This window comes from Muntiacus reevesi, chromosome 2, assembly GCF_963930625.1.
Source record: "Muntiacus reevesi chromosome 2, mMunRee1.1, whole genome shotgun sequence".
Lineage (NCBI taxonomy): Eukaryota > Metazoa > Chordata > Mammalia > Artiodactyla > Cervidae > Muntiacus > Muntiacus reevesi.
Genome location: NC_089250.1, coordinates 276,715,310 through 276,741,948, shown reverse-complemented (window position 1 = coordinate 276,741,948; position 26,639 = coordinate 276,715,310). Strand labels below are relative to the sequence as shown.

Genomic DNA, 26,639 nt, shown 5'->3' with positions numbered 1-26,639 from the left:
TGTCCATCACTAACTCCCGGAGCTTACTCAAACTCATGTCCATCTCGTCGTGATGCCATCCAACCATCTCATCCTCTGTCGTCCCTTCTCCTCCTGCCTTCAATCTTTGCCAGCATCAGTGTCTTTTCCAATGAGTTGGTTCTTTGCATCAGGTGGCCAAAGTATTGGAGTTTCAGCTTCAGCCTCAGTCCGTCCAATGAATATTCAGGACTGATTTCCTTTAGGATGAACTGGTTGGATCTCCTTGCAGTCCAAGGGACTCTCAAGAGTCTTCTCCAACACCACAGTTCAAAAGCATCAATTCTTCGGCGCTCAATTTTCTTTATAGTCCAACACTCACATCCATACATGACTACTGGAAAAACCGTAGCTTTGACTAGATGTACCGATGTCAGCAAAGTAATGTCTCTGCTTTTTAATATGCTGTCTAGGTTGGTCATAAATTTTCTTCCAAGGAGAAAACATCTTTAATTTCATGGCTGCAGTCACCATCTGCAGTGATTTTGGAGCCCAAGAAAATAAAGTCTCTCACTGTTTCCCCATCTATTTGCCATGAAGTGATGGGACCAGATGCCATGATCTTAGTTTTCTCAATGTTGAGCTTTAAGCCAACTTTTTCACTCTCCTTTTTCACTTTAATAAAGAGGCTCTTCAGTTATTATTCACTTTCTGCCATAAGGGTGGTGTCATCTGCATAGCTGAGGTTATTGATATTTCTCCCGGCAACAGGAGAGGAGATGCTAAACATGATGATCATTCCTAAATTCTGCTTCTCCTCCTTCTGGGAACATGATAAGTTTGAATTTTCCTTTGCAATTAGACATGGCCTTGTGATTCTCCTTGCCCAGTGAAATATAAGTGAAAGAGATGTGTGTCAACTTCAGCACAAGGTAAGAGTCAGCTCAGCTGTTGATCACTTTCCATTCCTGCTGTTCTGTGCTTGGGGACTTATAGGGTGAAGTGAAGTGAATTCATCAGCCTAAATTCTAGAGTATGTGTCTACAGCGACCAGAACCTGATGCTCATCTTCCTTAGATATATAACACTTAAAATAATCATGTGTTGTGTAAAGCCACTGAGCTTGGAGTTGTTTGTTACTGCAGCAGAGTCTATTGACAGATGAATATAGGGAGCCTTTATTAATATTAATTTTATCTTGAACCATTTCTCTATACAAAAAATATCCAGAATCATAAATAGCTCCCTGTTCTCACTAATAAACAAAGACTGTACAACTTTACAGAAGCAGTCTAAGCCCTCTGTGTACCCCTCCCCACCGATTTTCCTCCTTTCCTTCCCTGAGAGAGGTTACTAGATTCTGCATCTTCTGTTTCCCATTCCTACTGGCTGACTGATGCATGTATGTCTTTCTATTTTGCTACATACATGATACAATGTGATACTGTTCTGCACATTTAACACCTTTAGGATAAATGGTGTCATTCAGTGTAACCTTTCCTCCTCTCAATATTGCTTTTTTATATTTGTAAACATCCATAGCTAGTGTAGTCTGGTCATCCATTGTCAATGCTGTTTTGATAGCCGACTGATGATGCCAGATTACCTTTATTCATTCTCCTGGTGGTGGACATTGTGTTGGTTCCAATTTTCTTCCTTTTTACTGAAAGTATAGTTGATTTACAATATTGTGATAGTCTCATTACAGCAAAGTGGTTCATATATATATATATTCTCTTTTGGATGTATATATTTTTGGCTTCTTTTCTGTTATAATTTATTACAAGATATTGAATATAGTTTCCTATCATATACAGTAGGTTCTTTTTGGTTATCTCTCTGTTTTTTAATTTTGTTGTTGCAAAAACGTGTATTATTTCCCTTTGAGTGAAGGCTCCAGAGAGGGTTCCAAAGTGGTTAACAAGTTGCCTAGTGGGACTTCCCTGGTGGTTCAGTGGTTCAGAGTCTGTCTGCCACCACAAGGGACACAGGTTTGATCCCTGGTCTGGGAAGATTTCACATGCCCTAGCGCAACTAAGCCCCTGCACCACAGTTTCTGAGCCTGAGCTCTAGATCCTGTGCTTGCCACAGAGTAGCCCCGGACTTGGCAACTAGAGAAAGCCCTTGAGCAGCATCGAAGACCCAGCACAGCCAAAAATAAACAAAACAAACAAAAAATATAAACTGCCTAGTGGCAGAGAGAGGTTTCAGGCAGAAGCCCTACTACCAGAGGGGCTCCTCAAAGGCCGCTGGGCTCCAGAGGCTCCTAGTGGGGCTTTGGAGGCTGAACCTTTGCAGGAAAAACCCGTCCGTCCCCGCCCAGGACCAGCCGGCCTGCAGAGGCTGGTCAGGTGGGCGCCCATCGTTGTGATGAGTTTCACCTGCTTGCCCAGGACGTGAGGGCAGGAAGTCGTGGAGCCGGAGTCGGGTGGAGAGGACCGGGGCCTGTGGGTCCATGAAGGCCTGGCTCGGGTTCTTCTCCGGGAGCAGGGCGGCCCCACGGCGTCCGGGATCTGACTCCCTCGTCCTGTCCTGGACGGACGTCCTGGAAGAGCGCGCGGCCGCAGCGCTGGCTCTGCAGGTCCCGTGGAGCTCGGCGCCCCTCCCGCCCCCCCGTTTCTCCCCCGATCCGCGGGGAGATGGCCCACCCTCCAGAGCCGCCTGGTCCTAGTGGTCGGAGAAGCCCAGAGAGAGGTCGGGGCGACAGGCCGGAGACGGCACGTGGACCGGGAGGCCGGGGCGCCTCCGCCTGCGGGATAAGTCTCAGGAATCTGGGAGCTCACGGGTGGTCGGCGACAAGGAGCCGAGCTCTGCAAATGACGTTGGCTGGTCCCGGGGGCCGAGGACAGGAGTGGTTGGTTCCAAGGTTGCCACTGGAAAAATGGTTGGAGGGTGGGTGGAGGCTGGAGGAAGGGGCGTCCCTGAGCCTGTTCTGGCTGAGCACCCTGGAAGGAGAGACACGTTCGCAGTGCTGCCCAGCTCACTGCGGTTATCTGTAAGCAGCACAATGATTCTGTTAGTCATATCCTCCCAATTTGTCCCCTCCTCTATCATTTGCCTTTGGTATCCATAAGTTTGTTTTCTACTTCTGTGGGTCTATTTCTGTTTTTCATATGTATGTATAAAAAGTTCATACATGATGCTTTTGAACTATGGTGTTGGAGAAGTCTCTTGAGAGTCCCTTGGACTGCAAGGAGACCCAGCCAGTCCATCCTGAAGGAGTTAAGTCCTCAGTGTTCATTGGAAAGACTGATGCTGAAACTGAAACTCCAATACTTTGGCCACCTCACGCGAAGAGTTGACTCGTTGGAAAAGACCCTGATGCTGGGAGGGATTGGGGGCAGCAGGAGAAGGGGATGACAGAGGATGAGATGGATGGATGGCATCACTGACTCGATGGGCATGAGTTTGAGTAAACCCCGGGAGTTTGTGATGGACAGGGAGGCCTGGCGTGCTGCAATTAATGGGGTCACAAAGAGTCGGACATGACTGAGCGACTGAACTGAACTGATAAAAAGTTCATATGTATCATATTTTAGATTCCACATAGGAGTGATATCTTATAATTTCTATTTTTCTGACTTCCTTCATTTAGCACAATAATCTCTTATCCGTTCATGTTGCTACAAACGGCATTATTTCATTCTATTTAATGGCTGTGTAATACTCCATTGCTGGAGGAAGAAATGGCAACCCACTTCTGTATTTTTGCTTGTAATCCCCATGGACAGAGGAGCCTGGTGGGTTACAGTCCATGGGCCCACAAACAGTCAGACACCACTGAAACGACTTAGCACACATGCAATTCTCCATTGCATATATAGATATATGCCACTTTTTATCCATTCATCTGTCACTGGACATCCTGGTGCAAGTTTTTTGTTGGTATTTTTTGTTTTGCTTTCTTTTGAGCAGTGACTAATCTAACCACTCTTTGAATTGTCAATACCTACTACTCAGGAAATATCTTGTGCAAGTAAGGAACCCTTGAAGCTTAAGGTTCATTAGATTCATGGTAAATCCACCTCTGCAGTTATGCATTACTAATTTTATAGCAAAGAATTCTATGTGCTTTGCTATGTGTGAAGAAGAATCCTTGTAGATGGGGCAGAATATCAGATGGAACTTGACTGTGAAGGCCCTGCATTCCTCCTTTAGGAGCAATGCTGTTACTATTTACTTCACCTATTTTCTAAAAATTTATTTTTAAGTTGAAGGATAATTGCTTTACAGAATTTTGCTGTTTTCTGTCAACTTCAGCCTGAATCAGCCATAGGTATACATATGTCCCCTCCTTCCTGAACCTCCCTCCCATCTCCCTCCCCACCCCACCCCTCTAGGCTGGTACAGAGCCCCTGTATGAGTTCCCTGAGACCTACAGCAAATACCCACTGGCTATCTATTTCACATATGGTAATGTGAGTTTCCATGTTACTCTCTCCATACATCTCACCCTCTCCCCAAGTCCATATGTCTATTCTCTATGTCTGTTTCTCCACTGCTGCCCTGCAAATAAATCCTTTGGTACCATATTTTTAGATTCCGTATATAAGCAGTAGGATATGATATTTATCTTTCCTTTTCTGACTTACTTCACTTGGTATAATAGGCTCTAGGTTCATCCACCTCATTAGAACGGATTTAAATGCATTCCTTTTTATGGTTGAGTAATACTCCATTGTATATATGTACCAGACCTTTTTATCCATTCATCTGTTGATGGACATATAGGTTGCTTCCATGTTCTAGCTATTGCAAATAGTGCTGCAATGAACACTGAGGTACATGTGTCTTCTTAAATTTTGGTTTTCTCAGGGTATATGCCCAGGAGTGGGTTTGCTGGGTCATATGGTGGTTTTATTCCGAGTTTTTAAAGGAATCTCCATACAGTCTTCCATGGTGACTGTATCAATTTACATTCCCACCAACAATCCAAGAGTCTTCTCTTTTCTCCACACCCTTTCCAGCATTTATTGTTTGTAGACTATTTGATGATGGCTATTCTGATCTGTGTGAGGTGATATCATACCTCTTGTAGTTTTGATTTGCATTTCTCTAATAATGAACTATGTTGAGCATCTTTTCATGTGTTTGTTAACCACCTGTATGTCGTTGAAGAAATGTCTGTTTAGGTCTCTTCCCCACTTTTTGATTGGATTGTTTGTTTTTCTGGTATTGAGTTGTATGAGCTGCTTGTATATTTTGGAAATTAATCCTTTGTCAGTTGTTTCATTTGCTAATCTCACCTATTTTTAAGCAGAAAAGCCCCTGAGGTTCTGGGAACCGGAGACCAGGAGACCCTGACTTGAGTTCCATCTGGTTCTTGATTGACTAGTTTTAAGCAAGTTCCTTCCCGTCCTTGTCCTCATTTCCCCCAGTCTGTGTAGGAGGAGAGCATTCCCCGATTTCCTCGGCTGTTTGTGATAGCATCAGAACAAAAAGAGGGGCTTCCCTGGTGGTTAAAACTCTATGAGTTTCCACTGCAGGGGAGGTAGGATTTGGTTCCTGGTCATGGAACCTCCGCACGCCGTCAGGTGCAGATAAAGGGGGGAAATTATAAAGAAAGAAAAATCAAGTTTGCAAACTTAAAAAAAAAAAAGAAAAAAAAAAATGAAACGAGGGGCCGGGAACTCCCCTAGAGTGATCCTTTTGGGATCCATCTTATAAGAGCCTAAGCGCAAAGCGGAATCTTCCTGTCTGGGCTTCGTGTTTGCACCCCGAGCATTTTTGCAAAAGGCCTGAATCGCGCAGCTTCTAGCCGGCTTAGAAGTCCGGGGTCCCTCCTTGCCGGGCCTCCCGTAAAAGCACTTCCCACTGTCCGCTCGACTTGAGCCGAAAGGCAGCTCAGAGGACGGACCTCATAGGTGCGGGAGGCTGGTGGCCAATACTGAGGAGTTTAGAATCTAAACTTTAGAAGAGGAGCGGATAAATGAAGGAGGAAGAAGGAGGACCATAGAGAGGTTGGCGGCTGATAGAGGGGTCCAGGGTGGGAGGGAAACGAGAGAAAGCGTCTGGCTAGAGCGGTGGGAGGGAGGAAATCATAGAGAGGAGGCTAGAGGGAGGACTAGAAGGGCCATGGTGGGCGGGGAGGTGGGTCTGAGGGCAATTGGCTTCCAATGCAAGGAGTAAAGACACAGCCGAAAGGATCATTTCCTTCAGGGTTTTAGGCCGGCGAGGGGGGTCGGGGGGTGGGGCTTGCCTGGTGGCTCAGTGGTAAAGAACCGACCTGCCAATCCAGGAGACGCGGGTTCCATTTCTAGGCGGGGAAGATCCCCTGGAGAAGGGAATGGCAACCACCTCCAGTGCTCCTGCCTGGGAAAATAGAGGAGCCTGGCGGGCTACAGTCCGTGGGTCACAAAGAGTCGACATGACTGAGTGACTAAACACACACACACACATTATCGCTCTAGAGCTGTCTCAAGCCCCACAACTTCTGTAGCTCAAATCTCGTTCTTTCTCAGCTAGATTTCGGTCCCAGCCTCCTCCCTACTCTCTGAACTTTCACTCTCTGACCCGACAACATAGGCAGAGAGACCTTTCTAAAATTTTTGTCCTTTCCCAGCTCAAAATCCTTCCACACTCCCTTTTGACTCGACAGAAATCTCAACTCCTTGGCCCTGTGTTCGTCACGTATGGACGTCAGAGTTGGATTATAAAGAAAGCTGAGCGCTGAAGAATCGATGCTTCTGAACTGTGGTGTTGGAGAAGACTCTTGAGAGTCCCTTGGACTGCAAGGAGATCCAACCAGTCCATCCTAAAGGAAATCAGTCCTGAATATTCATTGGACGGACTGATACTGAAGCTGAAACTCCAATAAATACTTTGGCCACCTGATGTGAAGAACTGATTCATTGGAAAAGACTCTGATGCTGGGAAAGATTGAAGGCAGGAGGAAAAGGGGATGACAGAGGATGAGATGGTTGGATGGCATCACCGACTCAATGGACATGAGTTTGAGTAAACTCCTGGAGTTGGTGATGAACAGGGAGGCCTGGTGTGCTGCAGTCCATGAGGTTGCAGAGTCGGACACGACTGAGTGACTGAACTGAAATGCCCTGCGTTGGAAGGCCTTCATGATGAAGTTCCTGCCAAGCTCACTGACCTCCTGTCACCACTTGGATTGTGCATCTGCCAAACACAACATATCATAACCCCCAGTGAAACCCTCATGCTTTCATTTCTCCAGGTGCCAGGTCTTGGACTCTTCTCACTACCCAGAATAACCTTTCCTGATGGTTCCTAGCTGTTTCATCAGGGCTTAATTCCTCCAGAAAGCAACCTCTGACCCCTGCATCGCTCCAGCTCCCAGGCTGACTGAGCCACTCCTTCAGGCTACTGGTTTTACAGGAATGCTTGTAAAGCCCTTATATGACAGTTCCCTCTCTAGCTCCCCACTCGCCCTTGATGCCTGCAACACAAACTCCAAGTTCTTCAGTCCAGTACCTGTGAGGTTTCAGCCAGCATCGTCCCTGGCTGTGCACATGATGCTTGCAGCTGCTGCTGCGCTTGTGATATGCTGTGCTTAGTCGCTTAGTCCTGTCTGACTCTTTGTGACCCCGTGGACTGTAGCCCACCAGAAACCTCTGTCCATGGGCATATTCTTTACTGTCTGAACCACCAAGAAAGCTCAAGAATTCTGATGTGGGTAGCTGTGGCACTTAGTCGTGTCCAACTCTTTGTGATCCCAGGGACTGTAGCCCACCGGGCTCCTCTGTGCATGGGATTCTCCAGGCAAGAATTCTGGAGTGGGTAGTCATTCCCTTGCCAATCCAGGGATCAAACTGGCATCTCTTGCATTGACAGGCAGGTTCTTTACAACTGAGCCACCAGTGGTGTTTCTTCACCTTGAAGGAAGAATGGTTCTTTAGGCTGTTTGCAGTCTTGGCCTTTGCCCCCACTTCACTGCGCCTGGAACTGCATTCATGCTTCCCAAAGGCGGGCTAACTCTTTTTTCCACGACTGACCTCAGATGTTTCCTCCAGGCAAACTTTCCAATTCTGCACCCCTCCCCCCACCCCAGTTGGGTCATGTGCCCCTTCTGACCCCTTGGAGTGCCTCCTCATTGCACTTGTGACCCTACTTTGTAGCTGCCTATTTGTTAGTTGACCTCCCGTAGATTTGTCTCTCCAATATGGTGGCCACCAGCCATGCATCAGTATTGAGCTTTTGAAATGGGATCAGTCCAGATTAAGATGTAAGGTGGCAGCTGCTAGCAGATCTGTTTTGAGAATGGCAGGTGGTGGCCTTAAGTCTGATACAGTTCAGAAAATTCAAGTTCTCAGTGATGGAAGAGTGTTTCTGAAACCACGTCTACAATGACTACCCAGCCCCATTAAACAAAAATATGTATTTTTCTTGCTGCACGGGCTTTCTCTAGTTGCAGCAAGCGGGGGCTCCTCGTTGTGGCGGCTTCTCTGGTTGTGGAACACGGGCTTCAAGAGTTAGTTTCGGTGCATGGGCTTAACTGCTCCGTGGCATTTAGGATCTTTCTGGACCAGGGATCGAAACTGTGTCTCCTGCATTGGCAGCTAGGTTCCTATCAACTGTGCCACCAGGGGACTCCTCCAGCTCCATTGTTGATGCCTGAGCCACGGTGACTTCATTTTTATTTTAAATATTCTTTTCTTTACTGGTTATAGAAGATGTATGAATACAGTGTATGTTTGACAGGCCATAAGACAGGCTGTTCTGGTCAGCATAAAGTTCAAGACAGGTCATGTATCAGCCCGAAAGACTTCCCCATACATCAACATCTGAAAATTTCTTCTATCATGATCTACATCTCAATATAGAAAAGTAAGATTAAAAGGAAAAACAAAGAATGTCAAACAGTGCATGACAGATGAGGAAACTGAGTCACCACATGCTTTTCAGATTTGCCTAGAGAAGGGAATTCTCTGGCCGTTCAGTGGTTAGGACTTTGTGCTTTCACTGCCGTGGACCTGGGTTTAATCCCTGGTGTTGGACCACTAAGATCCCACAGGCCAAGCAGCCTGGAGAGTGGAGGGGCGGGGAGATTTGCCTGGAGAAACTTGAGGTCTGATTGATTTCAGACTAGAATTGGAATCCAGTTGTTTCTAACCTCCTCATTACAATCTGATCTTTGCCAGGAAACATGGAACGCCCAATCCTTCAAGACAGTGGCAAGAAGGCGGCCCTGCGTGAATTTCCAGCACTCTCCGTGGGGATGGGGGGGTGGGGGCAGAGCTTGAAAGCCCAACCTTCGGGTTTTTCCCGGCCAGCACCCAGCTAGCCTTGAGGGCTGTGTCACATTCGGGCAGCTTTTTCCCTAACTGTCTTTCAACTGCACCCCTCTAACTCTCTGGGACCACAGGACACGTTCCCGAAATTGAAGGTCTGGGGATGAGAAACTGTAAAGACCTCCCAGATTTAGGATGTAACCCTGGCTCCAGCACCTGCTTGCTGTGGGACAGCTTCTCAGTTAAACTCATTGCGGGTCAGTTCCCTCATCTGTAAAATGCTAGGGCTGAATCTGACACCTTCTTGTTCAAGTTCTCTTTTCCGCATATATCTGATTCCTTAGTGACGCTGACTCGTCCTTCAATTTGTCTCTTGATTGTCATCCCTACTTGCTTCTCCTAGGTGCTGGGGCAGGGGTGCCTGGGAAGATGTCAATATTTTGGTCTCTGTCGCCCCCAGGAGGCTGGGGAGAGCTCCTTGTTGCAGAGGTGTCCAATGCAGGTAACATGGGTGTCCTCTTAGGTAGAGGAAGGCAGGGACTACCTAGGTCCGGTTGGCTCGTGCTTTTACCCCCACAAGCTGGTATCTAGGAGCCATTTGTGTGTTGAACAACACACAGCAGATTAGTGTTGAACGAAATGACTCAGCTTCAAGCCAGCGGAACAAAAGGTGCTTGGAACCTTTCCTTTGAGGGGGTGTGTTTCCGGGCGGAAGGCGTTCATGTAAACCCCACCCCTCTCCTCTGTGGTCGGAGCCCGTGTGTCCCCATTTAGGGCTCCTGGGGTGGGAGTTAATGCTTCCGCCTCCTGCACTCCGGCATCGGGCTTTCGGGAGGCCGTTCCTCATAACGGAAGGGCAGAAAGGGTCACGCCCGGAGTAAGGGCCCTGGAGCACGAGGCCAGGTCACCAAGACCGGACCTGCTGACCCACTGAGGGGACGATTGGGCCGAGCCTCTTGGGAACACACCAGGCAGGTCTTGGGGGGGGGGGGGGGCTTTGCAAAGAGATGGTGGGAAGGTCGATCGAATACAGGCTCTGGAGGTGAGAGACTTCATTGGCGGCCGCGGTGGGGATGGCGGGCGTGGGGGGCAATGGAAACACGTAATTGGTGTCGCAGGAGCTGTGTGAAAGGAGGAGACCTTGGAGCTGGAGAGAAAGATACTCCAAGGATATTAAACCGTCTGCTTTGCCCCGTCGCTCTGTCCCATCGATACCTGCTGGCTGACTGGAAGGGCAGAGTACACCCACCCACACAGACACCGTGAGTGGGGAAGCCCAGTGACAGGCCCACCCAGCACGCGGCCGTCCTGAATGCCCGCGGGCTTCCAGGAACGCGGCCAGTCTCAAGGCCCACGCCCTCGCCCATCCGGACATCCGGTGCTTCATTTGTGAAGCTTGTGGCAAGGCCTTAAAAGGACCCCGCTGTCTCTGCCCACCGCGTCTCTCCCACCGGGCTTCCTGCTGCTGCTCCTGCTGCTCCCGGCAGGTCAGCCTTACCAGGGAGCCGGCTCAGCACGTCCTGGTGCCTCACAGCAGACTGGGTCTCCTGCTAATGTGGGCACAAAAAGGGAAAGACAGTGAGAGTCGCTCAGGCATGTTTGACTCTTTGCGACCCCATGGACTGTAGTTCATGGGATTCTCCGGGCCGAAGTACTAGAGTGGGTAGCTGTTCCCTTCGCCAAGGGATCTTCCCCAACCCAGGGACTGAACACAGGTCTCCTGCATTGCAGACGGATTCTTTACCAGCTGAGCCACCAGGGAAGCCCGTGGTAGATGCAGAGGGAGGGAAGGGCACAGCACGCATGCCGTTAGGGGGCCAAGTCCTGGGAATCCTGCCGCAGGCCGCCAGCGTCCAGCTCGAGGGCTGTCAGTTGCAGAGCTAGGCCCTGCCCTCTCTGAAGGACAAGGCAGTACCCTTTTCTGTGCTGGCTCTTTCTAACACTGAATGATCTTCAGCCTTCGGGTGTGCTACGAGTCCGTGGGTGGCAGGGGAAGCAGGAGACAGTATCATGAAAGATGCATTCACCTCCCAGGGCGATTTCTGGTCTTGGCTCAGATGGTAAAGAATCTGCCTGCAGTGCAGGAGATCCCTGGGTCAGGAAGATCCCCAGGATTAGGGAATGGCAACCCGCTCCAGTTTTCTTGCCTGGAGAATGCGCATGGACAGAGGAGCCTGGGGGGCTACAGTCCATGGGATCATAAAGAGTTGGACACGACTGAGCAACTAACACAAAACTTTTTCCTATTGTAGAATGACTGGTTCCTTCTCCGGCCTAGAAGGATAAAGTGACTTTTAAGGAAAGTCACAACTTTTCGGACAAAAGCTATCTCTTTTGTCTTCTCTCCCTCCGCATCTACCGCGTCTCCAAATAGTGACTTTATACTGGCTGGGTATTTTCTTTTAACCCTCCGATGGCAGAGGTGAGGCGCGCAGGCACCCGGAACCGTGGTTCGCGGGTGTTTTGTTTCCCGCCGGGGCGGATGCCTCAGGCCCCGCCTGGTCGCGATGGCGGCGGGAGCCGGAAGAGGGCTCCGGACTCTGAGTCCATCTCTGCCGCGCCGCAGACAGACGTCCTGGGGCCGCCCCTCGGGCCGCTTCCCGCCGCGCCCGGACCCGAGAAGCTCCCGCACCGCCCGCCGGCGCCGGGAGGCTGGGCCCGAGCTCCGCGCGCCGGAGAGGTCCGAGCAGCGCGGTGCGTCCGCTGGGGCGCCCTCTCGGGCGCAGATGCGCGGGGCGGAGCGGCTCGGAGCTGGTGGGTTCCGCGGAAAGAACTAATTTCGAGGATCCCGCTCATGTCCGCCCCTCAGGTTCCCAGAGGGCTCCTCGACCCCAAGCCTCTCCGTGGGCCCTGGGCCCTCCTTCCCTAGGGTGGCCCCCCGCCCCGGGGCCTCTGCCCACCTCGGAAGGTCCGTCACCCGCTCACCGTCGTGGATGGTGTTGGCCCTGCGTGGCCGGAGCCCAGGCGCCCCTCTTGTTCCCGTCCCTCCCCGAGAGCTCCCCGCACTGCTGGAGCCACAGCACCTCCCGCTCAGAGGTCTTCAAGCACCCCAGCGAGGATTCGGAGGCGTCGCTTCACGCACCGGCCCGCTGTGTCCCGGTGGCCTCAGGAGGCCAGGCGGCTGGCCCAGCACATCCAGGACCGCTCGGCTGGAAGGGATTTCCTGGACGGTGGAGAGGCCGCAGGGGCTCCGTAGAGGCTCCTGTTTCTGGTGCAGAAGGCAGAGCGCGGGGTCTGGGCCGCCTCCTTACTTGACCTGTGACCTGAGGCTGCCTCGCTGGGCCTGTTTCCTCCTCCTGAAATTACTTGTGATCTCCAGCCAACCTGCCCAGCGGGGAGAAGCAGGAGTCTCTTGTTGGACCCCTTACTCTCCCACAGCCTCTCTTCATAGCCTGGGATCGATCACCATCCATCCTGGACTCAGTTTCTGGATCTGTGAGAGGGTACAGAATAAAGCAGCCTGATCAGGTGAGCTGCAAACTCACCTAATATGACGGTAGCACACACTGTTCCATCACTTTTTTTTTTTCCCTTCGACCAAGCGGAGCAGCTAGCAGGATCTTAGTTCTCTAGCCAGGGATGGAAACTGTGCCCTCGGCAGTGAATTGAAAGCCAGGAGTCCTAAGCACTGGACCGCCAGAGAGTTACCCTCATCACTTCTTTTTAGTAACTCATGGTGCCTGCTGAGGCAGGTGAAAATAAGTGTTCGTTAGAGTCCTTTTTAAATTGCAGTGGTAGGGCTGGAACCCAACCGAGGTGGGAACCTTTCTTTTGTGGGTGGGGGTTGTAGGCTGGAGTGCTTTCCTAGGAGTACGTCCCTTGGTCGAATAGGGGCTGGGCGATGCCACGTGTAGGCTGGGCCACCTCAAGAAGGGCCTGGAATCCCAGGCAGAGGAACCTGGGGACTTGGTCCTGAGTGTCTCGGGGGCTGAGAGAAGGTTTCATGCATATGACCTAGCTCTGAGAAGAGTATCAGGCCAGGGTGGAAGGAGTTCGGGGGCCAGCCTACCAGGGAGAAGGCTGGTGCAAGGGCCCAGGTGGGAGCAGCTCTGAGAAGAGTATCAGGCCAGGGTGGAAGGAGTTCCGGGGGCCAGCCTACCAGGGAGAAGGCTGGTGCAAGGGCCCAGGTGGGAGCAGGGAGCCAGAGCTGGGGCTCGGGGGTGGAGGGAGCACTCGGTGCCTGCCCGGCTTTGGGAAGTGAGGTGGGGGAGGGATGGGGAACTTTGGGTGGATGTAGGGCCTCACCGTGACCCTGTCCCAGGAGAGAAGGAGGGCATTTTGTTTGGGTCGGGGAGATGAGCTTTACCTTTCGTCGGGGTGACTGAATTCCATTCATTCGATCATTTAACCAGTATTGAATCCAGCCGCTCTCTGCTCCCCAGACCTTTGCTAGAGTCTAAGGATAGACTTGCCCAGAACAGAACAGGAAAGGCAGGCAGGAAAATAGCAAATCTGTTAAGGAGCAAGACCCTGACAGAGCGTAACTAGAGATGCGGAGGAGATGGCCCGAGGGGCAGAGGGGGGCCTCCCCTCCCCTCCCTGACCTCTGATATCACCTGCAGCGCTACAGTGGTGAAGGGTTACTTGAGTTCCCACCTGGCTAGAAAGGATGCATCCTTGTGAGGGGTTGGGAGGAAAATTCCAGAGAGAGGAACAGCACACACAAGGCCCAGGAGGTGGGAGAGGTTGGCAAGGGGGCACCGTGGTACTGGGGGCCAGTCCACACAGGGCCGGCATGCTTCTGGGGTTTAGTCTAAAGTGCAGCAAGGAGGGTTTAGGGTCAGGGAGTGACATGTTTCGGCGGGTTTACAAAATTGCTGCCGTGTTGCCATAGGGAAAAGGGGCCAGAGGAGGCAGAGGGGTGGGAGGGGAGGATGTTACCATGGCAGCAGTGGGCTGGGGACAAGCCCGAGGTGCCCTAGGAAAGTGGCCATGACTTCTGCCTCAGGGGTCAGGTAGAGACAGTGCCGTTCCGGCTCCCCAGCTGAGGATGCATGGCCTTCAGCCGATCACGTGACCTCCCTGAGCTTCGGTTTCCTCGTCTGTAAGGTTGGGATCCTCAAGACACTTCCCGTCTGGGCTCTGAGGACTCGGTGCATCTAACGACCACGACCGCTGGCACCATGTTGTTCAGTCGCTCAGTCGTGTCTGACTCTGTAACCCTATGGGCTGCAGCACGCCAGGCCTCCCTGTCCTTCACCGACTCCCGGAGTTTGCGCAAAGTCATGTCCATTGAGTCAGTGATGCCATTCAACCATCTCTTCCTCTGTCGTCCCCTTCTCCTGCCCTCAGTCTTTCCCAGCATCAGTGTGTTTTCTAGTGAGTCAGTTCTTCACGTCAGGTGGCCAAAGGATTGGAGCTTCAGCTTCAGCATCAGTCTTTCCAATGAATATTCAGGACTGATTTCCTTTAGGATGGACTGGTTGGATCTCCTTGCAGCCCAAGGGACTCTCACCATAGGAAAGGCCCAATAAATGTTGGTCATTGTTACTGTTTCCGGAGATGGGTGTGGTTCTCAAGGACGAAGCTAGTTTTCTGAATCTGAAACTTAAGGGATCTGGGGGAGAGATTCATGGGGGTGTCTCTGTAGCCCAGGATCTGTGTTGTTTGGCCAAACCTGTTGTCATAGCTGGGTGGGAGGTTTGGGTGGGGTGGTGCTTCTGGCATCTGAAGGGGTGGAGGCCAGGGATGCTGGTCAGCATCCCACAGTGCGCAGGATGACCCCACAGCAAAGACTGGCCCAGCCTCCAGAGGTCAGCAGGACTGAAACTGAGAGGCCTGGTGTAGACAGGGGGGTGTTGGCCCCTTTAAGGCAGACACAGGGTCTCGGTCCACCAGCTTCCACCTGTTTCCCCACCGCCTGCCAGGAAACCAGAGGAGGAAAAGCCTGCAGGACCAATGATGTGCAGTAGGGAGCCACACTCTATAAAAACTGAAAAGGGACAGCTGAGGTTAATTTTAAGGACTCATTTAATACTTAACCCAGTCAGTTTACCCAGAATACCCTTTCTCAGTGGAATCCACACAGACATCATTCACGACGTGCTTTACACTCTTCATACTCAGTCTTCAGAATCTGAGGGGCGTCTGCATCACAGCCCATCTCAGGTCAGCCTGGACACGTGCCAAGTGCTCGAGAGCCACGTGTGTCCAGTGACTGCCCTTCAGGACTGTAAAATTCTGGAGGATCTTTGTTTTTCTAATAAAACTTTTATTGAAAAAATTAAGACAAACACCAAAGTTATTCTCCAAATCACTTAAGATATAGTGATGCTATACAGTAGGTCCTTGTTGGTTATCCATTTGAAATACAGCAGTGTGAACATGTCCATCCTAAACTCTGTCCTTCCCTCCCCATCCTCTTCCACCTCTAGAACCATAAGTGCCTTCTCTTAAGTTGGTGAGTTTGTTTATTTTCTTTTTTGGGGAGTTGCATCGAGTTTTAATTGTGGCATGTAGGATCTAGTTCCCTGACCAGGGATTGAACCCTGGCCCTCTGCATTGGGAGTCTTAGTCACTGGACCACCAGGAAAGTCCCTGTGAGTCTGCCTCTGTCTTGTATGAAAGTTCATCTGTATCATATCTTTTAAGATTCTGCATATAAGGGATGTCATACAATGTTTCTGCTTCTCTGACCACTCAGAGAATGGTCAGACAATGACATCTATGACAATCTCTAAAGCCATCCATATTGCTGCAAAAGACATTATTTTGTTCTTTTTGATGGTGGAGTAATCGTTCGTTGTATCTATGCATGACATCTTTATCCATTCATTTGTTGATGCATGTTTAGGCTGCTTCCATGTCTCCTCTATTTTAAACACGGATGCAGGGGAAGATCTTCAACTTAGCCTGATACCACAATTGTTTGGGCACTTGCAGGTTTCTTGAAAGTTTTCTGAAGAATGTTTTCTCAGTTCCAGCTTACTGTTAACCCACCTAGAGATTTTTTTCTATTCCTGGGGATTTGTGTGTGCATTTTCTGGCATTTAGATTATTGCCCAGTAAAACATATCTTGCGATCCAAACCAAATATAACTGAACCCTCTGTGGCTCGCGGGTCTCCAGTTTGCAGCTGGCTGAGTGTGGTTCAGGAGCTGTACCGCAAGGTGGGCAAGCCACTAGCCACCTGTCTATTTAAAGAAGAGAAAGAGAAACGTTTAAAAGTCAGGTCCTTAACCACGAGCCACCTTTCAGATATGCAGCAGTTCCCGGTGGCTAGCGGCAGTTCCCCTGCACAGAGCGCAGGTCGGAGGATTTTTCCATCATTGCAGAAAGTTCTTGTTCGCAGTTCTCTCAGAGGCAGCTCTGGCCCAACCCGGGTCTTTGGTCGGGGCGCGAACTTAACGCCGGTTCTCTCCGCTATGTACCCCCGGCTGCGCCCGGCGTTCGCTCCCGGATCACCGCGCAGCCAAAGGTCGAGCTGCGGACGCGCGGAGTGCGGCCTTGCGAGCGGCTCCCGGCGCTGCCCTCCGGGTTCCAACTCCTTAGGTGCTCCGCCTGCGCCCGCCTAGCATTGCTGCGGCCACCTGGCGGCCCGGCGCCGACCCCCGCTCTAGGTTCCCGGTTGGCCTGGCTGCCCTGCCACCCTCCGGTCCTCGGTCCACCCCGCCGCCCCCCATGAGATGCCCCATCCCTCCCAATCTGGGGACTCTGGTCCTCCCTGGTCCTCGCCCCCCTCCCCATGAGAAGCCCATCCCCCCATCTCCCCATCTGGGGACTCTGGTCCTCCCTGGTCCTCGCCCCCCGCCCCCCATGAGAAGCCCACCCCTCCCCATCTGGCAGGCTTTGGGCCTCTCTGGGCCTCGGTTTCCCCGTTTTGCGGGCGGGCGGATCCCGGCGGGGACACGTCGGCGCCCAGCCTGGCCTCTGGACCTGGGACCTGCACCAGCCCCGCAGGCAGAAACGTCGGTCCTCCCGCCCTCGGCCTCGCGGGGCAGCGGACGCAGGCGGGATGGCCGGGGCGAGGGGATGGCCTGGGCGCCCCCGCTCGGGCGGGGCTTCGGCGGACGCAGCCCCGGCCACCCTCGTCTACCCTCCGACCTCGGCCCCAGGCCCCGAGCAGCTCCCGGCGCGGGCGGGAGGGGAGCGGGCAGTCGCTGCGGTTCCCGTGCCCTGGCCCCTTCGCCGCTCCCGACCCCCAGAGGCTCAAGAGCAGCGGAACCTTCGCTGCGGCGCGCGCTTCCGGCCGGCGCCGTTTCCCAGGGACGCCGCCGCCCCTCGCGCCCCGCGCCCGCGCCCCCCGCGCCCGCGTCCCCGGCGCCGCCGGCCCGGAGCTCCCCGAAGCCTCGGCCCCGCCGCCGCCGGCCCTCGCGAGGGGAAGCCCGGGCCGCACGGGACCTCGGCCCGCTCCTCCGGACCCGAGAGGCCGCTGCACCGGGTACAGGGGCCGGGATGGAGGGAGGAGCCGGGCCGGGCCGGTGGTAACCGGGGTGGGGGTGGGGCCGGCCACAGCGGGGACCGAGGGGCAGGGGCAGCGCGGGAAGCTGAGCGGGGCGGCGGCGCTGAGCAGGGCACAGCGCGGAGAGGGGTGGGGGAATAAAGGTGCATCCCGCGGAAGGGGGGGTGCTTGAGAGGGGGGCTCCGGGCCCCGGCAGCTATGGAGAGGGTCGGAACGATGTCAGCGGCCTATGCGTAGGGGCCGGGCCAGAGAAGGACCCCTGGACCGGGGGAGGTGGGGATGTAGCAGGTGTGAAAGTTCACAAGCCGACGCCTGCATAGAAGGGTGGCATCCTAGCGATGCGTACCTTAAATTCGGAGGTTAGGTGATGGAGTGAAAGTCGCTGAGTCGTCTCCGACTCTATGCGACCTCAGGCACTGTAGCCCGCCAGGCTCCGCTGTCCATAGGATTCTGCAGGCCAGAATACCGAAGTGGGTAGCCGTTTTCTCCTCCAGGGGATCTTCCCACCCCACGGATCGAACCCAGGCCCCCCACGTAGCAGGCGGATTCTTTACAGACTGAGCCACCAGGGAAGCCCCTAGGTAATGGAAGAGTATGTTGAATCCTTAAGGTGCCAAGTGTAGGAACAGGTTAGAGGAGCCCCGGGTGGAAAAGCGGGGAACTGAATTAGTGGGGCTCTGGGGACGTACCTCGGGAGGAAATTAAGAGCAGCCACAGACGTATCCCGGTTTGGGAGGCCTTCCAGGGAACTAGTGGGCATGGAGGTCTAGGAGAGTCTGGAGGCCAAGGAGAGGCCGCTGCGGTGGTCCTGGGTCGGGGGTGGGGGGTGGGGAGAGGATGCAAGCTAAGTTGCGGCCGAGGAAGCGACCCGTTAGGGAAATTCTGGGGGCAAGAATCCTGGCTAGACTTGGAAGAAACCATGAAGATGTAAAGGACGAAATACGCTTGGGGTTTGATTGGCTGTCGAGGAGTGAGGGAGGAGGGAAGCAGGAGGAAGAAGAGGAGGAGGATGGAAGAAGCCGGGTGATGTCCTCAGGCCCCCCTGGGGGAAGAGAGGACGACTCGCGAGGAAAGGCAGGTGGGGTCTCTGAGCTGCTGAACTTAGCCAGAGAAGCCGTTGAGGCTGCCTGGTGCGGGTCGAGCGACCCGGCCTGGAGGGAGCCTTCTTTCCCGTCAGGGAGGAGGTCAGTGGGACAGAGGGCCGCGAGCGCTGAGACGACGGGGACACTGTCCCCAGGCAGCGGCCGTGTTGACCTGTCTCCCCTCCGCCGCTCCCAGCTGCCGCTCCGGATGCTGCTGCTGCCGCCGCGGCCCCCCCACCCTCGGGCCTCCTCTCCCGAGGCCATGGACCCGCCGCCCCCCAAGGCGCCCCCTTTCCCCCCGGCGGAGGGCCCTGCGTCCAATGCGTCCTCGGCGGCGGGGCCCCGGCCCCCGCGGCTGGGCCGCCACCTGCTCATCGACGCCAACGGGGTCCCCTACACGTACACGGCGCCGCTGGAGGAGGAGCCGCGCGGCCCGGCCCCGCGCGAGGCGCCTCCCGGAGAGCCCGGGCCGCGCAAGGGCTACAGCTGCCCCGAGTGCGCCCGCGTCTTCGCCAGCCCCCTGCGGCTACAGAGCCACCGCGTGTCGCACTCGGACCTCAAGCCCTTCACGTGCGGCGCCTGCGGCAAGGCCTTCAAGCGCTCCAGCCACCTGTCGAGGCACCGTGCCACGCACCGCGCCCGCGCTGGCCCGCCGCACGCCTGCCCGCTCTGCCCGCGTCGCTTCCAGGACGCCGCGGAGCTGGCGCAGCACGTGCGGCTGCACTGAGCCGGCGGGCGGCCCCGGCCCGGCGCCCTGCGAGCAGCTCCCGGGTGGTGAGCGCCTGCCGTCTGCGCGGGAGGGTCGACGACAGACCGCGGTAGCGGCCCGGTTCGCTCCCGTGTCTTCCCTCGCACCCGCCACCCTCACCCTCTCTCAATAAACATTCCGCACTTCACTTCAGGGCTCTTATTTGCGGGGCTGGGGCGGGCGCGGGTGGTGACGCCGGACCGTGAGCACGTGGGAACCGCCGTCCCGGCGCGCGTTTCCGGCCGGAGCCGTTTCCCGGCGGCCCGGGCGCCCCGCCCCCACCGCCCTGCCCTGGACCCTCTCCTCCGTCCCCCGGTCCTCTCCGCCCCTCCTCTGCGCCGCAGCTCCCGAGGGACGCCCCGAACGCCCCCGGCCCGCCGCCGTCTGCACCCTCGCGGGGATCAGGAGCCGGGGCCGATCAGGAGCCGCCCGGACCCGAGAGGCTGCTGCACCGGGTACGGGGGCCGGGAGGCGGGCGGGAGCCGGAGAGGGCCGCGGCGCGGGGCGGGGCCGGGCGTGCGAGGCCCCGAGCGCGGGGCGGGGCAGAGAGGCAGGAGCCGGGGCCGGGGCCGGGGCCTGCGGAGCAGGGGCACGCCGCCGGGAGTGGGGGCGGATGGGCGTGCCCCGCACGGAACGCGCAGGGGGCCGGGCGCACAGGGCTCCCGACGCGGCCGCCCACCCGAGAGGGCCCGGGCGCAGGCCGAGGGGGCGCCCGGAGCGGGCACTGACCCCCACGGCCGGGTCAGCGGCCTGATGGGTGGGGCCTGCGGGCGACTTGTGAGCTGAGGAAGGCAGACAGCTACAAAGAGACCCCGCGCCTGCGGTCGGCGGTGGGAACGAAGGGAGAGGTGGCTCGAGGAGGGGGCGCCTGGGAGCCTCAGAGGGTCACGGAGTCAGGGTAGCGCTGCAGAAGATGCAGCGGTCCGGAGCAGGGCACGCAGTGCGGGAAGGACGGAGCCCGTGGGGCCGAGCTTCCCGCCTCCGCGTGACCTCCTCGTCCTGTCTCCCACCCCCCAGGCCTCAGCCACCCATCCGGATGCTGGTGCTGCCGGCCCCCGACCCCCGGCCCCTGGCGTTTCCCTCCGCTGAGGCCATGCAGGCCCCTCCCCCTCGGACAGGCGGGTCCCCAGAGCCCGGACCTTCCTGCTCCACGGGATGTCCCCAGACCTCGCCCTCTTCTTCCAGGCCCAACCACTACCTGCTCATAGACACCCAGGGCGTCCCGTACACCGTACTGGTGGACGAGGAGTCGCAGAGGGAGACCGGGCCCGATGGGGCGTCGGCTCAGAAAAAATGCTACAGCTGCCCCGTGTGCTCCCGGGTCTTCGAGTACATGTCCTACCTGCAGCGACACAGCATCACCCACTCGGAGGTGAAGCCCTTTGAGTGCGACACCTGCGGGAAGGCATTCAAGCGGGCCAGCCATCTGGCGCGCCACCACTCCATTCACCGGGCAGGCGGCGGGCGGCCCCACGGCTGCCCGCTGTGCCCTCGCCGCTTCCGAGAGGCGGGCGAGTTGGCCCAGCACAGCCGTGTCCACTCCGGGGAGCGCCCCTACCAGTGCCCGCAGTGCCCGCGCCGGTTCATGGAGCAGAGCACACTGCAGAAGCACACGCGGTGGAAGCACCCCTGAGCCAGGCTGCGGGCCCCCCAGGTACCGCGGGATTCGGGTGGGGGGAGGCTGTGTGCACATGGACGCCTGTCGTCCCCAGACAGCCGGCGAGCTCCAGGGAGCCCTGGACACAAACACAGACCCACCTCCGCGGGGAGGCCGACCTCGGCCTTAAGGAGAAGCCCTGCAGTCATCTCCGGGTGTTTGGGAGATAAGATGGGAACAAGACCCGCACGTTTCCTGAATGGAACCCTCTAACCTCAGAGACACCAGCAATTCCACGACTGAGCGCTGACTGCTGGGGTTGGGCCGGGTGGGGGCAAGAGTGCCGTGTGTTACCGTTCTCGGGCCTGAAAACTGTGCCTGGGGGCCACCAGGAATCTGCACTGCCTTCCTGAGACCCGCCTCCTCCCGCCCCCACAATGTGCGGTGCTGGGGGAGAGGGCCCCACACTTACCTCCCACTCTCCAACCAGAGGTGGAGACTGGACACTCACTCAATAAACACGTGTTCCCACTTTGAGCACGTGAGGTCGGTTCTGGGAGACTGTCTCTGCCCACTGCCTGGCAGGGAGACTTTGCAAGTGCCTGGCCCACCTGGCTGGGGAATGGGAAGGTTGGCCTGCCCTGGGGTTCATCCGAGCTTGGCTCCTGACCACCTGTGTCATTGAGGCAGTGTTTTTAATCTTCACTCTCTGAAAACCACGACCCATTGTAAGAAACACATTTTATATGGCAACCCGGTATACAGATACACAAAATACATGCAAAACAAAGGTTTAACAATAGTTACTTCTGCTGTGTGCAGGCCTCATGTTTTTTTCCATCTACTTCATTTTTTAGACTGATTACTGATTTCATTCTACCATATTAAATTTTCTGTGCATGAATATGTAGTTTGAAAGACACCGAACTAGGGTAGATGCCTCCCCCTGCACGTTTTGACCCCCGTCGTGAAGTGAATAGGAGGGGCGTGTGGCCAAGACTGTTGACTCTCCAGCTGCAGGGTTAAAAAGCACTGCTCTCTTAAGGGCCGGTAGGAGTTTCGGAGCACAGAAGCTAACGGAGAGAGGGAGGAGAGGCAGGTGGTGCTGGGGCAGAAGTCGAATAAACACCTGCCCTCTCACTGAATTTTCTTTGCGTGTCAGAGCTGTGTCAGGCACTGTGCGGGGCCTCATCTCGTCTTCCGACCTCTTGTTGGGTGGAGGAGCAAACCAGCTGTCTCTACTCCCCAGAGAGGGAGCGTTCCATAATCTGACTCCAGATAACACTCACAGGGCCCTGAGCTTCAGCTCTGGCTCCGGCTGGGGGCTAGGCTGAGCATTCTGTCTGTGTCGTATCATTTTATCCCCACAACAGACCTAGAAGGGATTATAATCGCCCCACTTTACAGGTGAGAAAACCGAGGCTGCGAAGGAGCGGCCAGGACTGGGATCCAGGTCCGAAAGTTGCAAAGCCAGCTATTAATAACACCAGAACGGGGACTGGTTTTTAGGCCTTTATTTTAGGGGAGGGGTAACTCACTACTCTGCGACCCGGGTTGCTCAGCCCATGGGAGATGGAGGAGCGGGTCGCGGGGGTCCACCCCGGCCAGTTCCCAGCACCTCTCTTAAGGGATTCCTCAACTTTCCCCGCTGTTCTCTACGTCTCCCAAACCCGACCCTCACCCACCCGAATGACACCGGGCGCCGCCAGCTCTCTAGGAATTGGGAATTTCGTGACGTTCCCTGACTACGCTTCGCCAAGGGCGGGGGGAGTGCTGCAAGGGGCCATCGCGCAAGTGCGACCCGGGTCTCCGCCGCAAACGGCCAGCTTACCGGGGACCCGGGACTTCGGGAGGAGGCACGCCACCTGCGCACCAGGCGGCCCCGGCTGCCTACCCTCCCCATCGCCCGGCTCCGAGACTCACCACCGCCTCCGCCCCGCCCGCGGGTGGGTGGTCGCTTCCTTTCGCTCCCCGTCACTCTTTGCAGACGCTCCCCGGCGCCGGGCATGTGCGCCGCCGCCGTCGGTCCCCGGGCCGGATTCCGCGCGCGGGTGGGTGAGCGGAGGGCCCTGGCCAGCCCAGCCCCGGGCACTGGGAGGGGTGGTGGCTGCGTCCGCCCCTGCGGCCAGGCGCATCCCCCGCGGGGACCACTCGCCGCCGCCGGCCCTCCCGCCCGCGGGACAAAGGGTGGGGGCGGCGCATCCCCACGCATGACCTTCCCCCGCGCCCCCAGCGGGCTACAGGTCGATGCTCGCCCGGGGGTTACCCGTGGGCGGGGAAGTCCAACCGTGGCTGGGATCCCCACCCTGCGCCTGGAAGTTGGGGCACTCTCTCCCAGGCCGGTGACCTGCGTCGAGACCCCGTCGGCCTACTTAGGCCAGGAGAACCGTGCTCCGTCGACCCCACGGGTCCTCCTTCTTCCAGCCCCCAACTCCCTAGACCCTAGGAGTTTGCAACCCCAGGTGTCCTAAGTCAGCCCCGCCTCCGTCAGACCCACGAGTCCCGGCCCTCAAGCAGCCCTCCCCACGTCGAGTGCCCCAGGTCCCCCGGAATGCCCCTCAGAAGCCCATCTGTGTTCCTCCATCTGTGGCTGCCCCTTTTGTCCAGTGGCCCTGAGGCGCTCAGCTGCCGGGGTCTGCAGAAGGCCGCACCATGAACAGCCGGAGGAGGCCAGGTGAGGAACCGGCCCCTGCACTTTCCTCCCTGGCCGGGGGCTGGTCCAAGGCCCCGGGACCTCCTTTGGGTGAGCCTAGCCTCTCTCCTCCAGTGAAAAAGGACAGCGAGGCCTTGGAGATTTCCATCCCGTTCGATGAGACACCCCACCTGGACCCGCAGATCTTTTACAGCCTGAGCCCCTCTCGGGGGAACTTCGAGGGTGAGTGGACTGGCGGGGGACTGAGTCCCGTGGGGGACCAGCCGGGGTCCTTGAGGCCTGGGGTGTGACCAGGGCCGACCGCCCCTAGAACCGGCGGAGGCTGCTTCCCCGACAGTGGCCCTGATGAATGGCGTACGGGCCCAGCTGCACCTGGCCCTGGAGAGGAACTCCTGGCTGCAGAAGCGCATTGAGGACCTGGAGGAGGAGCGGGACTTCCTGCGGTGCCAGCTGGACAAGTTCATTTCCTCTGCACGACTGGACACAGGTGAGGGTGTCCCCCGCCCCTAACCAGGGCACCCAGCTCCACCCTCTTCAGGGACACCGTGCCTTCACATTCACGCTCCTTCTTTGGTGGCTCTCCGTGGGCTCCAAGCCCAGCCTGCTTCCTGCCTGAGTCCTCTGCTGATGGGCAGGACTGTGGCCTGCTTGTCTGGGTCCTGAGCACTGCCCCGACCCCTCCCCACGGGGGCTTTCCTGGCCCGCATCTTTAGCAGTGGCCTGGAGGATCCAGCCTCTTCTTTCCCCCTCTGGTGGTCAACCCCTGGCTGGCTCCCTTGAAAGCTTCCACTTCCCTCTCTGGGAAGTCATCTGAGTCAGGGCGAGTGCCCTGCGGTTTTTCTCAACACCTACCTCACTGGGGACCCCTGTGCTTTGGCGCCACCTCTAGCCTGGGTTGCATGGGGAAACCCACACAGGATGGTCAGGGGCAGGGGCCCCTGGACTTTCTTCGTGGGAAAACCAGCAGCGGGCTCTGAACCTGCTGTTGGAGGGAGGGCCTGCATCAGAAGCTGGGCAGCTTGCCAATCTGGGTGAGGGCGAGGGCCTGCCCTTCCCAAGGGACTAGACCCAGAGGCTATTTGGTGTTTGAACCCCACACCCCCACCGAGGCCTTGCCTGCCTCCACTCTTCTGGAGGCCTCACTGGGTCCCCAGAAAACTCCACTGTGAGAACCCCGCAAAATCACACTCTCTTGAGGTCCCCGCGGTACTGGCCTGGTCCACTGGGCCCCTCCCCCAGACCTCTTGCACCAAGTCTGAGCAGCCTCAGGCCACGCTCCACCCAGGACCCCCAAATCCCGGCCTAGTTTACTGTGTTCAGCTGGGCGTCTGTGCTGCACTTCCTCCTGGGGGACCCCCTTTCCCAGGGCTCTGTGACCTGCCGCCCGCCACCTCGCTGTCCTGTTCCCACAGTTCATGCGTGTGCGTGTCTTCCCGCCTCTCTCCAGACGACCACTGCCGGGGGAAGCCCGGGCCTCGGCGGGCCGAGGGGGACAGCCGAGGGGGGACTGGGGGCGAGGCCTCAGACCCCGAGTCGGCCGCCTCCTCGCTCAGCGGGGCATCTGAAGAAGGCAGCACCGTGGAGAGGAAGAGGCAGCGGCAGAAAGGAGGCCCAGGCCGGCGGCGCTTCGGCAAGCCCAAGGCCCGGGAGAGGCAACGGGGTGAGTTGGGGAAGCGCGGGGCTGGGGGCCTGTGTGAGCTCCCCTCTCCCTGCCCCCCCCATCTGCGATCAGACCTGACTGACTGTCCGGGCCTCCGTGGGTGGTCCTGGTTTACAGGCCACCCTCGCAGCTGCTTTCCAGAGCCTAGGGTTCCGGGGTAGGCAGCGATGGCCCAGGAGGACTGCAGCCCTTCCCCGCACTCGGGCCCTCCCCAGACCTGCCTGTCTCCCCTTCTCCCACCTTCTGTAACTCACAGCTAGCCTCCTGGTCTTCCTGCTTCCCCTTTCTCCCTCAACACCCCCCCCCCCCCCCGCCGCCGTCTCTGTACCCCCAACACTCTCCCCTGTCCTCGGCTTGCAGTGAAGGACGCAGACGGGGTGCTCTGCCGCTACAAGAAGATCCTGGGCACCTTCCAGAAGCTGAAGAGCATGTCGCGGGCTTTCGAACACCACCGAGTGGACCGAAACACGGTGGCACTGACCACGCCCATCGCGGAGCTGCTCATCGTGGCTCCGGAGAAGCTGGCCGAGGTGGGCGAGTTTGACCCCTCCAAGGAGCGCCTGCTTGAGTACTCGCGCCGCTGCTTCCTGGCCCTGGACGAGGAGACCCTCAAGAAGGTGCAGGCCCTCAAGAAGAGCAAGCTGCTGCTTCCTATCACATACCGCTTCAAGCGGTGATCCTACCCCACCCGGCCCGGCGCCCGCCCTCCGGCCCCTGCTTCCCTTGCCCGGCGTGCGGGGCTGGTGTGTGCACGGGTGGTGGGCCCCCACGAGGGCGGCTCGTTTCCGTGCGGACCGCCACCCCCTCCCAAGGCCCCCTGTATATAGGCCTGTCCCCTGGGCCTCTCAGAGCCCTAGCGTCCACCCTGCCCTCCGCCTTCCCTGGGTTGGGAGCGGTCCTCGCTTAGTCACGCTTCCAAGAGGACCACCATCCCTGACCACTGGCACCCCCGCACCTAAGCGGCACCGTCCTGCCCTCGCTGGGCCCTCCCTCCTGGGAAGACTGCGGGACCCTGCGGGGCGAGGCCACTGTACACACCCCGCCCGCACCCCAGCCCCGCCCGAGTCCACGTGAGACAGAGCTATTAAGAGAATTTAAATTAAAAAGAGGATAAAATTTGGAATAAACCAGGCCCCGGCCTTTTTCTGGGCAGGGGGTGGCCGGTGCCGCGGGGACGGTGACGAGGGCTCTGGAGGATTCGGGAGCGCGGACCGTCAGGCGGGAGCCGAGTAACTCAGAGAGACAGGGTGTAATTAGCCTCCGGAGAGGCAGGGGTGGGAGGCGTGGCAGCGCTGCCCTGGGGAACTCGGGGGCGGGGCAGCGCTCCGCGGAAAGTGCAA

The 26,639-nt window shown here is 56.9% G+C and overlaps 3 protein-coding genes and 1 long non-coding RNA gene across 7 annotated transcripts; all 4 read left to right on the top strand.

The window, feature by feature from the left end:
* The first annotated feature begins 5,684 nt into the window (after window positions 1-5,684).
* Window positions 5,685-14,653, top strand: LOC136161730 (uncharacterized). 2 transcript variants are annotated; one of them, XR_010661767.1, is made up of 3 exons: window positions 5,685-5,918; window positions 9,562-9,660; window positions 10,277-14,653. It is a non-coding gene; the product is annotated as an uncharacterized lncRNA (long non-coding RNA). The 2 variants fall into 2 exon arrangements; XR_010661768.1 differs by lacking the exons at window positions 5,685-5,918; window positions 9,562-9,660 and adding an exon at window positions 9,669-10,129.
* A 2,749-nt stretch (window positions 14,654-17,402) lies between these two features.
* ZNF580 (zinc finger protein 580) lies at window positions 17,403-19,537 on the top strand. The gene is made up of 2 exons (XM_065926756.1): window positions 17,403-17,538; window positions 18,838-19,537. The coding sequence occupies exon 2, from the start codon at window positions 18,850-18,852 to the stop codon at window positions 19,366-19,368; it is 519 nt and encodes a 172-aa protein (XP_065782828.1). The 5' UTR covers window positions 17,403-17,538; window positions 18,838-18,849; the 3' UTR covers window positions 19,369-19,537.
* Window positions 19,538-19,666: 129 nt separating this feature from the next.
* Window positions 19,667-22,029, top strand: ZNF581 (zinc finger protein 581). Its single transcript, XM_065926755.1, has 2 exons — window positions 19,667-19,844; window positions 20,407-22,029. The coding sequence occupies exon 2, from the start codon at window positions 20,426-20,428 to the stop codon at window positions 21,020-21,022; it is 597 nt and encodes a 198-aa protein (XP_065782827.1). The 5' UTR covers window positions 19,667-19,844; window positions 20,407-20,425; the 3' UTR covers window positions 21,023-22,029.
* A 50-nt stretch (window positions 22,030-22,079) lies between these two features.
* On the top strand, window positions 22,080-26,426 carry CCDC106 (coiled-coil domain containing 106). 3 transcript variants are annotated; one of them, XM_065926754.1, is made up of 6 exons: window positions 22,080-22,932; window positions 23,594-23,660; window positions 23,754-23,861; window positions 23,950-24,126; window positions 25,087-25,299; window positions 25,660-26,426. In XM_065926754.1, the coding sequence occupies exons 2-6, from the start codon at window positions 23,639-23,641 to the stop codon at window positions 25,974-25,976; spliced, it is 837 nt and encodes a 278-aa protein (XP_065782826.1). In that variant the 5' UTR covers window positions 22,080-22,932; window positions 23,594-23,638; the 3' UTR covers window positions 25,977-26,426. The 3 variants fall into 3 exon arrangements, with proteins under 3 accessions (XP_065782826.1, XP_065782824.1, XP_065782825.1); XM_065926752.1 differs by having other exon boundaries at window positions 22,080-23,037; XM_065926753.1 differs by having other exon boundaries at window positions 22,080-23,041.
* Window positions 26,427-26,639: the final 213 nt, after the last annotated feature.